We start from the raw sequence: 13,716 nt of genomic DNA, 5'->3' as shown, positions 1-13,716 counted from the left end.
GGGTGGAAGGAGATGCTTGAGCCATGGGGTTTGAGACATCGCTCTCCCCCCCAGCAGCACAATCACCACCGAACCCGGCAATGTAAGGCTTGGGTGATGTGAGCTCTGAGAAGCCGACGAGCCCGACGTTCTCACATGGGGGAGTGCACCAAGCAATCCAGGATGCCGAATCAAACACCTATCGAGGAACAGTAGCTGCTGACTCCTCACAGATGGCGACACTTCAAAATATTTGGAGAGTGCTCCAGAAGTTGGAAGCTGTTTCTACAAAATCAGCAGGAGATATCCTGAATGTTGTGAGTAAACTGGATGATTTGACTATTTCAATTGTGGATAAAAACAGAAACTAATATAAAAATTGAAAAAGAGATTTCCTCATTGCAAAATGTTTCTTCAACAGTGGTGAAATATATTCTTTTTCTACTAAGGAAAATTGAACAGTTGGAGAATTATAACAGGCGCCTTAATTTGTGTATACTGAATTTTCCTAAACTCGATTTCATTACACCAATTGAAACCTTTAAAAAATGCTTCAGAGAGAATTTGAAATTCTCATCTGAACTTTTGCCACCAGTAAATAAAATATATTACCTGCCTAGGAATTTGGAAAAGTTGCCTCCTAATCAAATGGATATTCCCCAATCAATGGATTTAAACAATATAACAGGTATACTATAAAGCTTCCAATAATAAATTGATTACCGCGGAACTTTGATAATTTCCTTAGTCTTTGAACAGGACTTGAATGCAATTATGAAAGTTTATTTTCAATCCTCTCAGAATTTTTTCATGGGTCAAAAAATTTGGATATACCCAGATGTAACAAAGACTACTCAAGACCTTAGGAAGTTGTTCTTAGCTATGCGAGAAGTATTAAAAAAGGGAGCTACATTCCTGCTTAGTTACCCCTGTAAATGTCTTTCAAGATATGCTGGAACTAAGTATGTCTTTTTTGTACCAGAACACAAAGAAAGTTATTAATTAATAATATAAAAGTGCTGTAGAAAATTGGGCTGAGTCACGTTAAGCTTTTGCCTCAGATTTATTGTATAATTTGTTTAATTAATGGAGACTTCCTTGTCTCATTTATGTCTTGTTTCTCACTATTGTCAATTGAGATCTAAGAAGGGGATTTAAAATTATTCTAAATACTGAATAAGGGTTTCCCTTCTTCAGTTCTTCTATATATAGTTTTTTTTTTCTTCTTGATGCTTTTTGGTTATATTAATTGTTTTTCTTGCTATTTAAATGATCTTCCGTTTTTCTGTAACAAGTGGATTCTTGTGTATTTTATTTGAAATTATAAATAAATTTAAAAAAAAAAAAAAAGAAGCAGCAGTGGAACTAGATGTCAATGCTGCAGTACCGGTGTAAATATCTTGGCATTGGAGTCTGAAGGCATCTTCAATGTCAATGAAGTTGAAGCGACTTGTTCTGAAATTTAGAACAGAGTGAGCATGAAAAATCTTGGTGTTGATGACCAAGTCACTGAACATACAAATTATGCGGATTTGTTTCAGAGATGGTCCTTTTACACTTATCACACCGCTTGAAGTCGATAGGAGCTTTAGACATGAAGGAAAAAACTGTAGAAGCGAGGTCAAAAAAGTGAAGGTTCCGGAAAGGTCATGTATTAGGAAACTGCAAAAGGACATGAAGGACAAAACTGCAGAAGCGAGGTCAAAAGAGCAAAGATTCCAGAAAGGTCGAGTATTAGGAAACTGCAAAAGGATTCAACGCTCTCAGGCTGAAGACAGGCTGGCAAGGGCCAAAAGACCCAAAAAATAAACTGTATAAAAATCAAAATTTAAAGTTTAATAATGGGAAGGTACAAAATGTACTCAGAAAACTGATGTACATTAGTTATGCAGAAGAAGTGCATAGCTAAAATACACTTATGAAAAAAGTTTATAAAACTCAGTGAGAGAAACCGAATTAAACAGTTTCTCAGCTCCCTGGAAAACTAGAAAACTGGCAGTCCCGTGAGTTGGTAGCAGGCGGGAAGGTACCCTTGCATGTGCGGTATAGGTGATCTTCAACCTTTTGTTTTCAAAGTGATATTTCACTTTTGTACTGTCCATACCCAGGCTCCATGGGAGACGTCATTACATTACATTACATTAGGGACTTCTATTCCGCCTATACCTTGCAGTTCAAGGCGGATTACAAAAGAGCTAACGTGTGGTGGACACCTGGAATGCGCTTCAAGAGGACGTAATAGGGCAGAGTACAGTACTGGGGTTCAAGAAAGGATTGGACAATTTCCTGCTGGAAAAGGGGATAGAGGGATATAGATAGAGGATTACTGCACAGGTCCTGGACCTGTTGGGCCACCGCGTGTGCAGACTGCTGGGCACGATGGACCTCTGGTCTGACCCAGCGGAGGCACTGCTTATGTTCTTATGTTCTGGACATTTCCAGTGAAGTTACAACAGTATTGGTTGTTTTTTTGGGGGGGTTACAAGGGAGGAGAGGTAGCTGGATTAATTCCGGAAGAACTTGCAAATTGGATATTAAATTGACTGTACGTTACTGTGTGATATAACAAATAGACTACAGTTAGAGTACAAATAAGATTACATTACATTACATCTATAAGAATATACTACCTGCTTGTCCTGGTATAACTCTTCATTCTTCCTCCTCAACCAAGTCTGATGTTCCCTTGCAACACCCCCCCCCCACACACACACATACACACACACACACATACCCGACCCACTTTCCTCATCTGTCAGCCTGCAGAAAGCTTCCTTCACCATCTCCCAAATCCCAACTGCACCCCCTCCATGGTTTACTGTGCCAAGCCCGATAGTCTAGTGGTTGTCAGGGAAGGAACAAACCCCACTCATTCTTGCCTCTATCAGCTCCAGATTAAAAACAGTTTACTAACTTGAGCAGTCCAGCACGATGGAAGATGTAGAGCTCATGTGGCAGAGTACAGGTGTTATAAGGAATAACTCGAACAAAGTGTTGGAGCAAAACAAATTCAGGCACAAGCTGGGGTACAGAGATGATGCAATAGTCCTTGTCCTGAAAACATTCACCAATAAATTGTGTAAGAATTCATAAGTAATTTTTTTTTATTTTCACACAACACCCCCACCCAAAAAACCAACAAAACTCCAAACCCAAAGTTGCTAACCTGGATTGGAAGTGTTCCATTGCCTGCAAAGAAAACTCAGACAAACAAATGGGTGACATCATCCAATGGAGCTGAGACTATTTCTCTCAAAGCTCAGAACAAAACGTTCTCAGAATAGTGGATTGTTATGTATGTTTGATTTATCCTGATATTTACTAAGAACCTTTTTCTACAAGCAAGCAACTTCACTTTGTCCATCCATAAATTGGCTGAATAAGCTACATCAGTGGAAAATTTTATAGTTGAGGATTATCCTAATCTTGCCTAATGATGAATTCTGTAGGACAAATCAAGCAGACAGCTTTTCAGGGGAGTTGACTATAGGACTTATAAAATTGCTTGTCTAAATGGACTTTCACTTTTAAACATGTTATTTACACAGTAGTAGGATAAACATGAAGGTATGAATGAATGACCATTGCAGGAGACTTGACAGATTCCTGGGTAAAACCTGAGCATACACACACCCTGGACACTCTTATAAGGCATAATGAAAAAGTCTTTATTCATTCACAGACTTGAGTTTGTTTCTTCACAGGCTCAGGGAAGGCAAAACTATACTCTTAACTTCTATATCTCAATCTAGATCAGCAGCTTTTACTCTTTAGACAGTTAAAAGAGTCTCATATCCAATTCAGCAATCCTTATGTAATCTTTGGTCAATTAACCAGCTCTCACAATAATCAAGTAATATAGGGCGTTCAACCACCTGCCGCACTAGTCGCTAACGCCTCCATTGGCGAGGCGTTAGTTTTTAGGCTTGCCGCGGGGGTTAGCGTGTGATGAAATGTCCGATGCGCTAACCCCCATAGCGTGCCTTGATAAAAGGAGCGCATAGTTGGTTTACCTCAGCCAGATATCAACCATCACTTTAACACCCTTATACATTCTCCACTCCTTCCTAGGACTCTTCCTCAGGCAACAGCTAATGAAGTTTCTCCCTTGTGACCTCCGCCTGACTGACTTCTCTCTAGGGCAGACATGGGCAACTCTGGTCCTCGAGGGCCAGAATCCAATCGGGTTTTCAGGATTTCCCCAATGTACTTGTGTGCCTAGGAGCCCTCAACGAATTAATCCTGCCCTGGTCCTGCCTCCATAACTCAGCAGGACCTGCTATGGCAGTTTACTGCTACTTGCTGGAAGATATTTTAGCTTCCACCTCAGTGAACTAGCAACCTCTACTTTATAGAGGTATAATTACAGTCTCATGAAGGAGTATCCTTTGCTCCCTCACACCTTATTTCAACTCGACATCTCTCTTTCACAGGCACAGTGCACAAATGTGCAGAAGATGCTGCCATGGCTTTGATTTGATAGCTAATTCAACAACCTTTTTATGTCATTGCAATCCCTAACCTGTTTGGATGAAAGGAAATGACAATGTGATTATGTTCTTTTTAAGTATTAAAGTAGTGCTGTTTTGGAATCCAGTGTGTGTAGTGCCTGCTCACCCTTGTGTACATAAAGCCTTAGACAGAAACATATGAAGAGCGATGTACTGATTTGTATAGCAAGCTCATGCCATGTTTGGTTAGAATTTCAGTGGTTTCAAAGAATTACCCTGTTGTGGATAAACTGTGGAAATGGAGGATCAAAACAAAAGGACAATCCAATAGGTCTGCAGTGAAAAAGTTAAAAGACCAAAACAAAAAGAAAAACTTCAGGTATGATACACAAGGTATAAAAGTCTAGTTTTTATTGGAAGAAATACTATGCAGCATTCCAGAAAAAATGGTCCTCTTGTATGAGTACACAGGACCCAACACAGTCCGTGTTTCGGAAAACACTCCTTCCTCAGGGGTCCGGGATGTAATGGTACATAACAATAGAGAACCTTATTAAAAAATACTTCTGTGCGGCTGCAACTCACCAGACTTGCAGGTAACAAAAGTGAAATTGTATTTTTTTTATACCTTATACATCGTAACTGCAGTTTTTCTTTTTGTTTTGGAAATGGAGGATCAAACATAAGATGAGCCATACCGGGTAAGACTGAGTCCCTTATATCCCAATAGTACCCATTAAGTGTTGAGGCTATTATACCACAGTTTCCTACAACGTAGAAAAACCAAATACAAGAGCTATATGAATCACAGCTGACTATCCAATTATTCATAGAGGGGTCTTTTTACTATGGTGTGCTAATGGATTTAGCACACACTAAATGCTAAGCAAGCTCATTGTATACCTATGGGCTATATGGCACTTAATGCACACTAATTCATTAGCACCTGCTAGTAAAAGACCCGAGTTAGGAAGATGCTCACGCTCTACCCATGTTCTACCTTTTGCACTATCCAGATAGTGTATGGGTAGTCTGTAAAACTATTACCAGTTATCTACTGAGTTAGGCTCTAACTGGTTGATATACAACCACTGGGAGTCTGACCACAGATATTCATGCTGGGCCATTTCCTGTGACCAGCACTGAATATCCAGGGATTTTTTTGCCCGCTACAAAGTTAATCAGCTAAGTTAATATTCAGCACTGACCAGTGAAGTTTATAGGGGCCCAAGACAGGACTGCTATTTACAGAGTCCAATTTTCTGCTAAATTTAAAAGCTAAGTGCTGAAAATTGCCAGTTATCATATGATATAGTCAGTCTTTAGCCACTAATCATGAATAATCAGCAGAGATAACCAATTATCGTATGCTGATTATTTGTATTTGTTATGTCAGTGCAGTTTCTGACCACTTAAGTAGTGCTGAATATCAGCCGGTAAGAATTTTCAGTGGCACTATCCGAATAGGCCAGATTCTATAAATGGTGTTTAAGTTAGGTGCTTCTAGACGCCCTAATTGGTGATGCCTAGCCGAGTTCCATGCAGAACTCAAAAATGAATATTAGCATGGTAATTGACCATGCCATTAAAAACTCATTAAAAAATTTTTTAAAACACATGGAATTCAGAACAGTCCCTACTGAGGCCTAAGTCAAGGTGCCTACCGGTGTATAACAATACCTACCTCAAAAGTAGGCATGGTTAGGAGGTGGAGAATAGATGTGATATGACTTAGTCATCATTGGATGTTCACTACTATTACTACGTATCACTTACATAGCACTGAAAGGCATACACAGCACTGTACATTTTGATATTTATAGACGGTCCCTGCTCGGAAAAGCTTACAATATAACTCGAACAGAAAGGCATGACATATAGGGTTGGGGATGCAGAACCCAAGGTGAGAGGAGTTAGGAGTCGAAAGCACTCTCAAAGAGGTGGGCTTTTAACTGGCCTTGAACACTGCCAGAGATGGAGCCTGCCATAAAGATTTGGGCAGCTTGTTCCAAACATACGGTGCAGCAAGGCAGAAGGGATGAGTCTGGAGTTGGCAGTTGAAGAGGAGGACACAAATAGGAGGGACTTACCAGCTGAGCGGAGCTTAAAGGGGGGCATGATAGGGTGAGATAAGTGAAGAGAAATAGTGAGGGGCAGCTGAGTGAGTGCATTTGTAGATCAGTAAGAGGAGTTTGAATTGTATTCGTAAATGGATGGGAAGCCTCAGTGACTTTAGGAGAGGGATAATGTGTGAATATAGGAGCTCTCCGGAATATAAGTCGTGCAGCTGAATTCTGGATAGACTGGAGGAGAGCGAGATGGCTAAGCAGAAGGCTTGAGAGTGGCGAGTTGCAGTAGTCTAAGCACAAGGTCATGAGGGTGTGGATAAGTGTTTTGGTAGTGTGCTCAGAGAGCAAGGGTCAGATTCTGGTAATATTATAGAGAAAGAAGCAGCAGGTTTTAGCGATATGTTGTATCTGGGCAGTGAAGGAGAGAAAGGAGTCAAAGATGACCCTGAGATTATGAGCAGACAAAACAGGAAGGATGAGAGTGTTGTCCACAGAGATGGAGAACAAGGGACACAGATAGGTGGGTTTAGGCGGGAAGATGAGCAACTCTGTTTTAGCCATATTCAATTTTAGATGGTGGTGAGACATCCAGGTGGCAATATCGGAAGGGCAGGCAGAGATTTTGGGTCTTGGGTTCAGTAGAGATATTTGGTGCAGAAAAGTAGATCTGGCCGTCATCAGCATAGAGGTGATACTGGAAGCTGTGGGAGATCAGTGCTCCAAGTGAGTAAGTGTAGATTGAAAAAAGGAGTGGTTCCAGGACAGAGCCTTGAAGTATATCAATCGATAGTGGGAAGGCTGTGGAGGAGGAACCACCATTGCATACACTGAAGGTGCGATGGGAGAGATAGGAAGAAAACCTGGAGAGGGCAGAACCCTGGAATCTCAACAAGGATAGTGTATCAAGAAGTAGGCGATGATCAACAGTATCAAAGGCGGCAGACAGATCGAGAAAGATGAGGATGGAGAAGAGGCCTTTGGATCTGGCAAGAACAGGTCATTGGAAATTTTAGTAAGGGCAGTTTCCGTGGAATGTAGCAGGCAAAAGCCTGACTGAAGTAGATCCAGAATAGCATGGGATGAGAGGAAGTCCAGGCAACGGCAGTGAACAGCATGTTCAAATAACTTGAATATGAAGGGAAGGAGGGAGATGGGGGCGATAGGTGGAGGTACATGTGGGGTCCAGTGATGGTTTCTTGAAGAGGGGTGTGACAACGGCATGTTTGAAGGCATAAAGGACATTTTCAGTGTCTGTGGTAGGCACCTGTATATTGGCCTACTGTAACAGTGCCTACCATTAGGACACCTAGTAACACCTAAGTCAAATTAGCGCCAGTAAACACAATTCTGTAAATGATTGATTTGTCATCTGTATCGAGCGGCATCTAGGAGTTAGGTGCCATTTACAGAATTAGGCCCATAATGCCACTGAAAATTCACAGGTGACATTCTAAATTCAAGTTCTTTCATGCCAGTGCTGTTTCTGAATATTATTTATGGATATCCTGGCAAACAGGTGTTTTGATGATCCTTTAGAAATAATGCTGACCATTCCTATTCAGAAAGAAAGACAATTAAAAGAACAAAATAGCCATTAATTTTTGACTTTGGATTTACATTTATTTGCAGACCACTAGTGTTGCACATGCATATGTACTTACTGGGAAAAGGTTGAACACAAAATCTAGGAAATCCAAAGCCCTGCAAATATAAAAGTGAAGAGTATTAAAAAAAAAAAAAATCTCTAGGTCTATGTGAAATCTATTGCATATTTTTAAGGAGGCCTATATTTAAAAGGGCACTGAAGACCCATCTTAGCCATTCCAATTCTAGCCAGATAAATTAAGTTCATTTTCAGCCAAATGGAGGTAGTTAGATTTAAAACTAATTTAAATATAGGATACCAAAATATAATTGCCAACATTTAGGGTACTCAAAATTGGGTGCCTAAGGGCTCCTTTTAGAAAGGTGCACTAGCGATTTTAGCGCATGTTAGCCGCTACTGCCTCCTTTGAAGCAGGCGGTAATTTTTCGGCTAGAGTGCGCTAATCTTGTGTGTGTGCTAAAAACGCTAGCGCACCTTAGTAAAAGGAGCCCTAAACTTAATTGGCTAGCACTGAAATTCATTTACAAACTTTTATAACAAAAATCTCCCTTTCCTCAGACACCTCTTCAAAACCTCACCTATCTAAATCCACCTGATCTTATAGTCTTTAGAAGGAAAGTCTCTATCCTTCAGTCAGCTTGGTATTGCCAAGAATTCGGTTGCTAAAAAAAGACATTGTACAGTCGATATTCAGACCACGGGAGGCAAGCCAGCTAATTCTTGCAGTTGGCAGTGACCAGAGATATTCAACGCCAGGCCAATATCCAGTTTATTTTTGGCCAGCATAAACTTAGGGCAGGATGCACAAAACTCCGGCAACCCATTATAAATTACCAGGTTGGGAGCAATTTTGTTTTGCTGGGCTATGCTCAGCACAAATAGCATGTGATTGGCCCAGGCTCGTAGGCACCTGGGCCAATCAGGCCTTAGGATTAGTGGGGATGGGCGGACACGCTATGCTCAAGGCCTGATTGGCCCAGGCTTCTAGAGCCTGTCGGCTGGACGGCAGCAAGACCTGTCCAGCCGGCCAACAATTTAGAGGTTAGTTGGGGGGGAGGTTAGTTGGGGGGAGGTTAATTGGGGAGGAGGTTAGGGGAGTCATCGGGGGGGTCGTTAGCATGGGGGGTCCAGAGGGGGTCCGGCTTTCCGGCAGGAGGGGTTGGGCACCCTCCTGCCAGCGATTGGGAGTTTGGGGGGGGTGTTCCAGCAGGAGGGGTTGGGCACCCTCCTGCTGGCGATCAAGAATTTCGGTGGGGGGCGGAGGCAGCTTTCCGGTAGGAGGGGTTGGGCACCCTCCTGCCAGCGATTGGGAGTTTGGGGGGGGGGTGTTCCGGCAGTAGGGGTTGGGCACCCTCCTGCCGGCACTCGGACAGGTGGCGGCTATACTTATCCCTTGCCATGATAAGTGTAGCGGCCGCGTCTACTCTAACCCAATTCTCTAACCGGCGTCTGTAACATGGACGCCGGTTACAGAATCAGGGTTAGTGTAGGCCCGATTCTGTATAGGACACCTCTCCCAGGGGTCCTTTACAGAATCAGGGCCTTTCTGTCTGCAGGGAACTTTCGAACAGTTAAAAGTGCAATATTGATCCCTACTCTTGATTTTGCAATGCTCATTACTTTGATTTACTTAAGTATGTAATTCGGGCATTGCAATTGGTACAAAAAGCCACAACATGATTAATTGTAGGGGCTTCAAAATAGGACCACGTTACAACCCCTTTTAGTCAGTCTTCACCGGTTACCTGTATCAGCTCGAATTGAGTTTAAAGTGCTTTGATTTATAAGCTATGGCAAACAAAGAAGCTAGTAGTGATAAGCAATCTCTTCAACCTATATCAGCCAACTCAAACTTTACGCTTTGATGAGCAGCTTTGTTTGGAGGTTCCTTCATTAAAACAAGTGAAACTGGCATGTCTTCATCGCTCGATGATTGCGGTGCAAGGCATTCAGTTGTGGAACACATTGCTGCTTGAAGGAATGTGTTCCACAACTGAATGCCTTGAATCGCAATCATTGAGTGATGATGTCGCGCCAATTTCACTTGTTTTAACGAAGGAACCTTCAAACAAATGCCGCTTGAAGCAAAGAGGGCTCCATCCTTACTAAACTTTAGGAAATTGATTAAAACAGTATTGTTTGAATGATATTACTCATACAAATGGGAAGGGTGAGGTCGATCTAATGCATATAGATTTAATGCACTGAAACTGGCTTTTAGTTTATTTGTTATTTGATTGTATTTTGTTTGTCTACTGGGTTGTTGTCTAGTGTGAATTATTAACAACAGGATCTGGATGAGCTCCTTTGTTCCCTGTGACCCATACCCTAGATCCCCTAACACCCATCCTAACTATTCAACAAAACACGCCAACTCTATTTTTGGTAATTAGCCGCAGCTCAGTTTATTAATAGTAAATTAACATATTATAATATCATCACAATTTTAATTAACATAAAACCAAGAGCTCCCCCCCGAGCTACCAAAACTAAAACATTCTGTGCCCTCGACCCTGCCACTTCAACAAGGGTCAGAGGGGTGGCATGTCCCTCATGCTCCTTTATCCGGGTCACCTGACCCCACCAGGCACGGCACCCCGCCGGCCCACCGCTCATCACCCGATGAGCCCCAATGACCGAGTAGCTCAGGAGATCCGCCCCGAGCTACCCCTGATAACAAGAAAACAAAGGGAGAGTGGGAGGGAAAAACGCCCTGGAGGACCCGAACGGTTGAGTCCTCCACAGCCCTCCCCCTTTTATCCCCTCGCTTCCCATGCATGCCGCCGGCCCGACCAATCGAATTTGAAGATGACTTTTGCCTTTTACCAGGCCAATCAGCCATTACACTAATTCCTCCGCCCCGCCGACGAGCAACACGGAGGCTCACCAGCCCCGTATTACATTTCGCCCTTCGACACTAGGTCTCGGGCTCCCATTAACAACAGGATCTGGATGAGCTCCTTTGTTCCCTGTGACCCATACCCTAGATCCCCTAACACCCATCCTAACTATTCAACAAAACACGCCAACTCTATTTTTGGTAATTAGCCGCAGCTCAGTTTATTAATAGTAAATTAACATATTATAATATCATCACAATTTTAATTAACATAAAACCAAGAGCTCCCCCCGAGCTACCAAAACAAAAACATTCTGTGCCCTCGACCCTGCCACTTCAACAAGGGTCAGAGGGGTGGCATGTCCCTCATGCCCCTTTAGCCGGGTCACCTGACCCCACCAGGCACGGCACCCCACCGGCCCACCGCTCATCACCCGATGAGCCCCAATGACCGAGTAGCTCGGGAGATCCGCCACAGGCCTGTGGCCCCACAGGCCCCCCCCCAAAACCACAGAGCAGCGGCTAACCCAAACCCAACACGCGCTCACAACCCACTGCAAAATCATCTAAAAGCAAATCCCACCCAATGTCAGACAAATGCACCCTGTCTTTATGGAAAAGCCCACCACAACCGACGTCAACCCACCCATGCAACAACTGTGTACCGCCCTGCGACTGGACCCACTTCCCTACCTGACGGTTGAACTTCGCCAACCCCCTAGTCCACCACCGGGACGCAAGACACCGCGGGCGCGGAATAACATCCGACCAAAGCACATGCGTACCCGGAAACCAGGCAAAAAGAACCCGCAAATCATCCTTAATGACGTTAACTAACTGTCTGGCCGACAGCGAATCAACATCATTACCCCCCAAATGAATAATCAGCACATCCGGACGACGAGGACAAGCGCGTAAATGCGACAAAAAAGGCAAAAGCTGATGCCATCTCATGCCGCGCTGACCCCACCAAGATACCCGCACACCAAGATGGCCAAGTCCAAGATGTCGACCTCCAGGGCGCAACAAAGATCTCTCTCCTGCCCAATGAACAAAGGAATGGCCGATTATCCACACAGAACTACTCCGAACAGCACCTGAAAAACAAAAACAAATGAGCCACAAACAGAACAAATACTCGCCCCATCACCCCACGATACCGTTACCGACCCACCAAACTACCCCCATGTCCCAAAACCGAACCCGACGGGCGAATGTAACCGCGGAAAGCCCCAGACACCCAGCGACCCAACCGCCGAATGCCCGCCTCCGACATACCAGCGGCACGAGCACTAGTGGCTGCACCAATCCGAAATGAGTGAGTGCCATAACGCCTAGGGTCCTCACCACAGCGGACCAAGGCCAAACGAAGGACAGCCAAGAACTGAAACCTGGAAAGAGGGGACCCGTTCGCATGAACAAATAATATAGGAGAAAACGCAACTCGCACCGCCAAAAACTCGTTCAAACAAGCCACTGGACAACCCGGTGGAGCACCAACCACTGGCCACGACCGGCCTGATCCGTCTTAGAACTAGCCACACAAATCCGGAGCTCACTGTCCCCCAGCTGCACATGTTGAACCAACAACCCGCGCCCTCTAGCCCTATCAGCTACACTAACCAACAACTCCCCCACCCGTAATGCCCCAAAAAAGGCTAGAGAAAAAGCCGCTCAAAAAAGGGACGCCTCGTAAGAAGAGTGAGCTAGATCAGGTATCACCAACAAAAGCTGAACGAGCAAATCATGCTGAATAGGCAAGTGAGAATCAGGCCTGGAAGGCACAACCCTCCCCAGAGCACGCAACAAACGTTGAACCACGAAACCCGAGGAAGGACAATTCCAACCCAGAGCCCGACAGAAAAAAGCAAACCCTGCCAACCGCCCCTGCACCACCCCTTTAGAGACCCCAGCCCTGCTAGAATCCAGCACAAAATCCTCAAGATAGGACTCGGCCACATGCCCTGGAACCCAACCCCTGCTGAACAGAAAGGTAGAAACCACACGAAAACCAGCTGAGTAATGCGACCAGGTAGCAGGCGCTACCGACAGACAGAGCATTTCCCACACTCCTTCTCGACCAGTCTCCACAAATGCTCCGGCATCGCCGAACCTTCCTCGTGAGCCTCTGGCGCCAGTCATCGAAACTGCGAAAAATGGAAACGAGAGAGAGCATCAGCAATGCTATTCTGCAAACCGGGCACATGCCGAGCCCTAAGAAACACATTGAGACGCAAACAGCGCAAAACCAACGCTCTGACCAGCACAGCTACCGACAGGCAGTGAGCCGTCTGTCTGTTAACCACCTCCACCACCCCGAGGTTATCGCACCAAAATAATACACGCCTATCTCTCAATTTGTCGGGCCACAGGTCACAGGCCACAACGAAGGGAAACAATTCCAAGAGCGTGATATTACGCGTGATACCCCTCGCCACCCAATCCTGGGGCCACCGCTCAGCACACCAGGCACCCTGACAGTAAAGGCGACTCCCCCCGCAGCATCAGAAAATAACTCCAAATCCCCATTAGACACTTCCGGAGCCTGCATAGGCAAGCAGCCATTAAAATCACGTAAGAAACAAGCCCACATGCGGAGATCCGCCCGCACCCCAGCCGACAGTCGCAAAAAATGTCGCTTATCCCGAACCCCGGCCGTGGAAGCCGCCAGCCGACGCGAAAAAACGCGACCCATGGGCAAGACCCGACAAGCAAAATTAAGGGAGCCAATCAGGAACTGCACGACCTGCAAAGTAGTCTTTGGGGCGGATA

At 44.5% G+C, this 13,716-nt stretch overlaps 1 protein-coding gene across 3 annotated transcripts in view; it reads right to left on the bottom strand.

The window, feature by feature from the left end:
• CFAP61 (cilia and flagella associated protein 61) overlaps positions 1-13,716 on the bottom strand; it is a 481,993-nt gene that overhangs the window by 332,266 nt on the left and 136,011 nt on the right. For all 3 annotated transcript variants that reach the window (XM_033939263.1, XM_033939265.1, XM_033939264.1), the window contains 2 exons: positions 8,161-8,200; positions 2,894-3,033 (listed from right to left, as the gene is read on the bottom strand). In XM_033939263.1, coding sequence (XP_033795154.1) covers positions 2,894-3,033; positions 8,161-8,200 — 180 coding nt within the window. The remainder of the gene's footprint in view (positions 1-2,893; positions 3,034-8,160; positions 8,201-13,716) is intronic.

The sequence above is a fragment of the Geotrypetes seraphini genome, chromosome 3 (assembly GCF_902459505.1).
Source record: "Geotrypetes seraphini chromosome 3, aGeoSer1.1, whole genome shotgun sequence".
NCBI classification, from domain to species: domain Eukaryota; kingdom Metazoa; phylum Chordata; class Amphibia; order Gymnophiona; family Dermophiidae; genus Geotrypetes; species Geotrypetes seraphini.
Note: the sequence above shows the minus strand (reverse complement) of the source record. Positions and strands in the feature narration are given on the sequence as shown.